Consider the following 8,295-nt stretch of genomic DNA (forward strand, 5'->3'; position numbering starts at 1 on the left):
AAATTTAAAAAAAAAAAAGAAAGAAAGGCATTTTGGCACTTTCTCAAAATGCTGGAAATATAAACACCATTTGACCCAGCAATTGCACTACTGACAATATACTCTAAAGAAACCAGAACTGTCATCCAAACAGATGTATGCACACTCATTTTTATTGCTGCATTATTCACAACAGCAAAAGAGATGGAAGTAACCCAAGTGCCCATCAACAAATGGATAGTAAACTATAGGACAGTTACATAGTGGAATACTATGCAGCCCTGAAAAATAATGATCTTGTAAAACATTACACAACATGAGTGACCCTGGAGGACACAATACAGAGTGAAATGTCTCAATCTCATAAGGGCAAATACTGCATAACACACTGTTACGAAGCAGGACTGGCATGGGTAGCTGGAAAGAGAACAGGAAAAGAATGGATAATGAACACTATATTGGAACAGATTAGGAAGAGAACTATTTTAAAGGAATATATGATTAGGTATTATAAGCAAGCAACAGTCCATATTAAGAGGTACATTGCAAAGAGGACTGGGGGAGGAGGAGCAAAGAGGGAGGGAGGAAAGTGTACAACAGTAAATATTAAAAAAAAAAAAGAATGAAAGTGAACTAGAAGAGGGGAGGGAGGTAAATGTGTAACAATGAATGAATGAAAATCCAATTTCTCTGTAAACTTTTATCAAAATCACAACTAAAATAGAAAATTACGGAGAAAATAAAGATTCAGAAGAGAATTCCATGTGACCAGAATATCCACATCTGTAATGTGATCCTAGCACAACAGCAGCTGTGAGTCTCAGCTGGAATGTTTCAATACCCTCCAACTCTCCTGGCACATCAGTGCATGCTTCAAATGGATCTGGTAACATTTATTTGAATGCCTAATTTGGTATTAGAGGTTCAACAATAATTTGAGGAAATTCATTGTTTTAATTAGCCCAGCATTTGTCTGTCAGTTTGCTGTACTGAGATTAATTTATGGGTTGCTGTGATGCTGAAAGCAATCCTAAGAGTGTTAAATGCCACACGTCATGGTGGACAGTACAGCTCCCAGATTAAGACACACTAGGAAAGATGACTGTCCATACACTTCTTAAATTGCAGTTCTCTAAAAACCCTATGAACAGTAGAAGAACATGGATAGTTATAGAATTAGAGGTACAGCCCAGATTGAAAGTCAAATCATAATGAGGAAAAACAGTGCAAACATCTTTTAATAATTGGAACATGTAATACACAAAGCTTCAATGCTGGAAAACTATTCCTTGGAGAGAAACATCATTTTTAGAAATGCAGAGGATCAGTGAAGGAGAGGAAGACCCTTAACCAGGTCGACTGACAGTGACTGCCACAAGGGACTCAAGTGTCAGGAAGTATGAGGATGGCACAGGAGAGGACACCATTCATCCCTGCAATTTATAGAATCGCTACGGGTCATACTTGACTCAATGGTACCTAATAACAACATTCCCCCTCTACTCACTTCGCAGGTGCTCGGACAACCTGGAGCTCCTGATCCCTGAGCCCCAGTGACTGACTTAGGTCTGGCAGCACTGTGAGTAGCGTCAGGTCTCCTGGCTTCCCTGAGAAAGAAGAGACATAAGGACAAGCCACTCCACAGGCCAGGGTTTTATACCATCATCCTTTTCTCTCCAGGGTTTTATACCATCATCCTTTTCTCGTCACTGTTCGCTTCCCTTTAGATAGTAAACACTTTTCCCCAGCATTCCTTTCCCATGTCCTCTACCTTACCTGTAACTGGCAGCCCCTGAGGCTTGTTAATTGTCACCAGAGAGCCTGTAACAAATAATAATTACATGAACATCAGCAACAGCAAGTTAACTTTTGTGTAAAGCTTCATTTACAAAGCACATTCTCACTTATGTTAGCATTTACAGCTCAACAATTCTTACTCAAGAGTTATCAACCCCATCCTAAACTTTTTGTGTCTTTAAATATGCCAAGTTTGTGGCCACCACAGCACCTCTGCACTCGTCATTTTCCCTACTCTAGATTTTCACATGTCTGCACTGATTTTGGCTCAAATGTCACCACCAAAGAGAGGCATGAAGTCCCATTCCCCAACCCCTCACCATCTTAACACTGCTTTAGTTTATTCATAACACTTTCACGATGGTGCATGGCTTAAATTCTGGGTTAACCAAACACATCAATGGTTGGAACTCCCCAGCCACTCCGGGGAGAAAATGTGGCTATCTGTTCTAGTAAAGATGGAAAGCCTTAGAAACCCTATGGGGAAGCTATACTCTGTCCTGTAAGTCTATTATGATTGAAATGGACTCAACAGCAATGAGATTTTGTTTTGGTTTTTGTTTCAGTTTATCACTACCTTGTAACTTATTCATGTCTTTTTCTGGCTAATTCATTTTTCCAACCAAAGTTGGCTCCCTGAGGGCAGAAATTATATCCGTCTTGTTGAACACTCACAGCAAATTCTAAGAACACAGTTAATTTCAAGTCTGTGACCCTCCATCTGTTTGCAAGGCTGTAAATCTTAATGGGAGGAAAGCGCTCATCTTCCTCTTGTAGAGCAGCTGATGGATTCCAGCTGCAGAGACAAGCAGCCTTTAGATAAGCAATTTACCACACTACCAAGTGTCACCAGATGATTCAAAACAGTAGTTAAGAAAGTAAGTGGCTTAATACAGACACCAAGACTTAGAGCATTGGGTGATTTTCCTAAAGCTAAATGCTCTTCCAGTCACAATCAATTCATAGCTGAGCCTCAGCTCTAAATTTCACCAAAGGAGGCTTTGTCCATCTTTCTCCCACAAAGCAGCTTGAGGATTCAAACCACTTGTCTTTGGGATAGGAGCACAACTCATTACTGCTAGGCCATCAGAGCTCAAAGCCACATCATAAAATGGAACAGAGCCTACCTAAATGTGCCTAACTTGAAAGCCTATGCCTTATCTAGCAATAAACAGTAAATGACTGATGTCAAAATCCTAGTACCCCGTTCCCACTACATGAAAAGGGAAAGGGGATTTCAGGTTCCCTTCAGGGTCTCTGCATACCGAGCTCTCGCATCTACATTTCTTTCTTCTTTTTTTACTGTTTATCCCTTTTATAGAACAAACTGTTTTGAAAATATACACATATACAACTTAAGGATCAATTAATAGAACTAAAAAATGCACTTTTACACTTATACGGCCAGTATACAGTTTTTAAAACAGAAATTTAGATCATTTTTCTAATTTCTTTGTTCATTTATTTTGCATATTTTCCTCCCAATTCAACTTTGCAATGCACCGTTTTTCCCAGATTGTCGTTATACGTATAATGCTTAATCACATATTCCTTTAGGACAGTTCTTTCCCTCCTAAGAGGAAAAAAAAATAGATAATGAATAACCCCCTGGAACAGATCACCCACCTTCCTGCTCAACCACGGCTGCCTTGATCACATTAAGCAGCTCCTCGCGACTGAGGTCCTCCATCCGCAGCGACCCTGGAAATGTAAGGTCCTTGGTGGGCCGCAACTCTTTACTACTGGACTCTGGAGGTTGTAATCCATGCCTGGAAAGGATGGAGAAGCAACAGGGTGACGCTGCCTGCCTCCACGCACCTCTCCCCAAATCCCACCACCTCCTCAGACTTCTGGGCGGAGCTTCAGATCGGCCCGCTCTCATTTTACAGATGGGGGGGTGGAAGGCACTCAGAGGGTGAGTGACTTGCTCAGGGGAATTCAGCACAGTTGAATGTGCATTCAGCACAGTTGAAAAACCCATCTCTCACCCCAGATTCTGTACACGCCCATTCAGTGCTTCTCCCGGGAAGGTGTAATTACCGGGTCTTGGTGCTAAAGCCTGCGACCCTGGCCACTTCACGGTCCGCTGAACACCGCAGGCAAAAAGCCCGCACCTGGTTCCAAGCACGAAACCGGACCATTCCCAGCGTGAGGCCCACACGTGAGTATACAGAAGGACGGCCTGCGCGTGCCCAGCGAGAAAACCAACCTCCCCGGCCAGCCGCCTAACGCTAATTGGTTAGACTGACTGTCAATCAACACCGCGACCCGTGAGAAAACGGAAGGGAGCTGCGTGGAGGAATCAAGTGTGTACTTGTAAATACGTAGGTACTTACTGTGCATAAACTGGGACGGGTGGGATACATTCCCTTTGGTCCAGTACCAAACCTCCTAGAACACAGAGTTGCATAATCCAAAAGGATTTTTGGCCAAAGGAGGAAAGACATTTACTACCCTGTTATTTGTCAAAGACCAAAAAATTTCAAAACGAGGAAACAAACTCTTGTAGCAGAATCTAGAGAAGAAATAAATACACAATTCTGTCATTATTTTTATAGTCCTAACTCTATGTCAAGTGCCCTGGTGACACAAAGGTTAAGTGTGGAGCTTTACTAAAAGTTTGGTATTCTTAATGCTGCTGCTGGGGTAAAAAAAAATGACACCCAAATTCAAACATTCTATTGTTGTTTGTTGTTGTTATGTGACGTCGAGTCGCCTGAGACTCATAGTGACCCTATGTACAACAGCCCTAAACTCTGCTCTGCTTGTGCCAATCGCAGTCTCTGACACTCCCATCCCAATTGCCCCAGTCACTGAATCAATCCACTTCATAGAGGGCCTACCCCTCTTGCGCTGTCTGTCCACCCTCCCAAGCATGATGTCCCTCTCCAAGGACCTGTCCCTCCTTACAACATGTCCAAAGTATGTTAGACGGAGCCTCAAAATCCTTGCCTCCAAGGAGCAGCCCGGTTTAACCCTCTCCAGGATGAATCTGTTTGTTTTCCTAGCAGTCCATGGTACCCTCAATACTCTTCTCCAGCACCACAGCTCAAAGGCATCAATTCTCCTTCTATCCTCCTTAGTCATTGTCCAACTCTCTGATAACAAGTGATAGCAAAGACCACGGCCTGTATCAGACGCACCTTAGTCTCCAGAGAGACACCATTGCTCTTCAGTACTTTGGAGAGGTCTATAGTGACGTTTTAATTAAGATTTTAAACTAAACAGAACCAATCACTTGGGAATTACTGGAAACGTGTTACCGAGAGGCCCTAGTTCTGATACTTGCTTCAAGACCAATCTTGGCTGGTTGGAAAGGGGCAAGGAGAAGTTTTACTTATATAGTATACAGGACGCAAAGAGAGCTGGCAGATTTCAGAGGCTAACCTAGGCAAAGGACAGGACAGCAGAATGAGAGAAAATTTTAACATCTTGTCAAGGTGGTCTGATCGTGGCCATATCTCAAACTAGTTGGTGAGGTCTTACCAATATTCCAGAGACAGTTGATCATAAGCTATGGGGAAGGGCCACAAAGGAGTTTGATGCTTGGCTTGTTGTTGTTCTTGTTGTTAGTTTCCATCTATGAATTGCTGACCTGAACCCTCCCCTGTCCTGTGCCATCCCTATCATCCCTGACACACTCTAGCCTATTGCTGCAGTGGCTGTATCAGTCCATCTCACTGGGGGGGTCTTGCTCTCCTTCACTGATATTTTCAAGCATAATGCCCCTTTTCTAGGAATAGCGCAACTCAGCTACATGTCCAAAGTATGAAAGACTAAGCTTTGTCATCTTTGCCTCCAAATTCTGGCTGCACTTTTCCAAGATATATCTATATTTTTGGCAGTCCATGGGATATTTAGTAATCTTCTCCAGCACCACAATTCAAAGGCATCAATTCTTCATCTGTCATCCTTATTCATTGTCCAGCTCTCTGTAGCAGGTGGTTGAGAAAACCATGACCTGAATCAGGTGCACCTTAGATACCTGGCTGTTGTTGTAGCTGTTATGTGCCATCGAGTCACCTGCGACATAGCATCCCTATGTACATTAACTCTAAAACCTGCCCTAACCTGAGCTTATTTCATCATCTCTGACAAACCCAATCTCATTTCTCCAATCACTGAGTCAATCCATCTCATCCTGGGTCTTCCTCTCCTGCACTCTGTCTTTCCACCCTTCTAAGCATGACGTACCTCTCCAAAAACTGGTCCTTCCTGGGCACATGCCCAAAGTATGTGAGGCAAAGCTTCAAAACCCTTGCCTCCAGGGAACATCCTGGTTTCATCCTAAGACAGACCTATTTGTTCTCCTGGCAGTCCATGGTATGTTCAACACTCTTCTCCACTACCCCAACTCAAGGCATTGGTTCTTCTATCATTCTTAGGTTTTGTCCAGCTCTATCGCCAGGATCAGGAGCACCTTAATCTCCAGACTGTTATCATTGCTCTTCTGTACTCTAGAAAGGTCTCCTACAACAGACTTTCCCAATGCAATTAGTCTTTTGATTTCCTGACTGCTAGAGCCAAGAATGTTGGTTGTGGAACCAAGCAAGCTGAAGTTAACAATAATCTCAATCTCTTCTTTATCTATCATGAGGTTGACAATGGTGAGAATCTTTGTTTTCTTGATGTGGAGCTTCAATCCATATTGAAGACTACAGTACTTGACCTTCTGCAGCAAACACCTCATGTCCTTTTCTGTTTCAGCAAGCAAGATTATGTCATCTGTATAACGCAGATTGTTGTTGAATCTTCCTCCAATCCTAATGCCACATTCCTTCTCAAAAAACTCACCCTCCTGAATTATCTGTTCAGCATATAGACTGAAAAGATAAGGAGATGGGATGCATCCTTGATGCACACCTTTCCTGATCCTGAACTATACAGTGTTTCCCTGCTCTGTTCTGATGACTGCTTCCTGGACCAGTTATAGGTTTCACATAAGCACAATTAGGTGTTCTAGAATTCCCATTCTTCTCAACAATACCTACAATTTGTTGTGATCCACACAGTCAAATGCCTTCGCATAGTCAATGAAACACAGATAAACATTCCTCTGGTACTCTCTGCTTTCGGTCAGGATTCATCTAATGTTGGCTATGATGTTCCTAGTGCCACAACCTCTTCTAAATCCAGCCTGCACATCTGGTAGTTCTCTGCTGATGTTCCAGTCATTTTTTAATAATCTTCAGCAGGATCTTGCTTGCTTGTGTTATTAGTGATATACTTGGCTAGATGAAGGAAAAGTCATCTGTTCCCCTCTCTGCTCCCTGCTTGTGTTATTTTTTAAATGTTAGTTTTACATTGTTGTTTTTGTTGTGCACTTTAGAGTTGTAACCAATTCATAGGTGACAATAAGAGATTAATTGCCATCTTTCTTCTGTGGAGCAGCTAGTGGATTCAAACCTTATATATTCAGGTTGGCAGCATATCTCTTCACTACTATGCCACCAGAGGTCCCTTAGTTTTATATTGGTACAGGGCTATTATTGTATCTATTCCACAGGAGAAAGATGAGTAATCTCCTCCCTCGGGATTTACTGCCCAATCAGCTATGGATCAGTTCCTACTCAACTGTACATGACTACTTATTGTATCCATTAATTGTAAAAAAGATTAATTTTGCCTGAAGTATTATAAGTATTTGTTTCCCATTACTTAATTACATTCTGAGTAAAGAATTAAAAACAATAAATAGAGAGGAGATTAAGGTTGTTAAGAATTACAGCTTGCTTGGCACCACAATCAACATTCTTGGCAACAGAAGTCAGGAAATCAAAAGACAAATTAATATCACACACTTATTTTGTTACACCCAGCTATTTTACTTCAGAGAAGTATGGTCTATTAGAGGAATATAAAAGTGGTCAAGAAAAAAAAGGCAAATTAAATTGGGACAATCTGCTGTCACGGACCTCTTCAGAGTGCTGAGAAGTAACGATGTCAGTCTAGAGTCTAAGGTGCACCTAATACAAGCTATGGACTTCTCAATTACTTGCTATGCATCAGAGAGCTGAACAACGACTAAGGATGACGGAAGAATAATTGATGCCTTCATGTTGTGGTGCTGGAGAAGAGTCTTGAACATACCATGGTGGTGGTGGTGGTTGTTGTCATTGTTATGAGTCACCTGCAACTCATATCGACCCTATGTACAACAGCCCTAAACCCTGCTGTATCCTGTGCCAATCTCGTCTCTGACACACCTATCCCCATTACACCAGTCACTGAATCAATCCATCTCATTGAGGGTCTTCCTATCCTGCGTTGTCCCTCCACCTTCCCAAGCATGACACCCCTCTCCAAGGACTTGTTCTCCTTTGCAACATGTCCAAAGTATGTCAGACGAAGCTTCAGAATCCTTGCCTCCAAGGAGCAGCCTGGTTTCACCTTCTCCAGGATGAAACTATCCATTCTATTAACAGTCCATGGTATATTCAATACTCTTCTCGAACACCACAGCTCAAAGGCATTAATTCTCCTTCTATAATCCCTAGTCCTGCTCTCTGATGCAAAACA

The 8,295-nt window shown here is 42.2% G+C and overlaps 1 protein-coding gene across 1 annotated transcript in view; it reads right to left on the minus strand.

Annotated features, from left to right (window-relative positions):
* RPUSD3 (RNA pseudouridylate synthase domain containing 3) overlaps positions 1-3,917 on the minus strand; it is a 12,813-nt gene extending 8,896 nt beyond the window's left edge. The window contains exons 1-4 of the mRNA XM_006887694.1: positions 3,817-3,917; positions 3,403-3,545; positions 1,756-1,800; positions 1,487-1,586 (exon numbers count right to left, since the gene is read on the minus strand). Of these exons, the coding sequence (XP_006887756.1) occupies positions 1,487-1,586; positions 1,756-1,800; positions 3,403-3,545; positions 3,817-3,917 (389 nt within the window). The remainder of the gene's footprint in view (positions 1-1,486; positions 1,587-1,755; positions 1,801-3,402; positions 3,546-3,816) is intronic.
* Positions 3,918-8,295: the final 4,378 nt, after the last annotated feature.

This window comes from Elephantulus edwardii, unplaced genomic scaffold, assembly GCF_000299155.1.
Source record: "Elephantulus edwardii isolate Elephantulus edwardi_28Jun2011 unplaced genomic scaffold, EleEdw1.0 scaffold00060, whole genome shotgun sequence".
Lineage (NCBI taxonomy): Eukaryota > Metazoa > Chordata > Mammalia > Macroscelidea > Macroscelididae > Elephantulus > Elephantulus edwardii.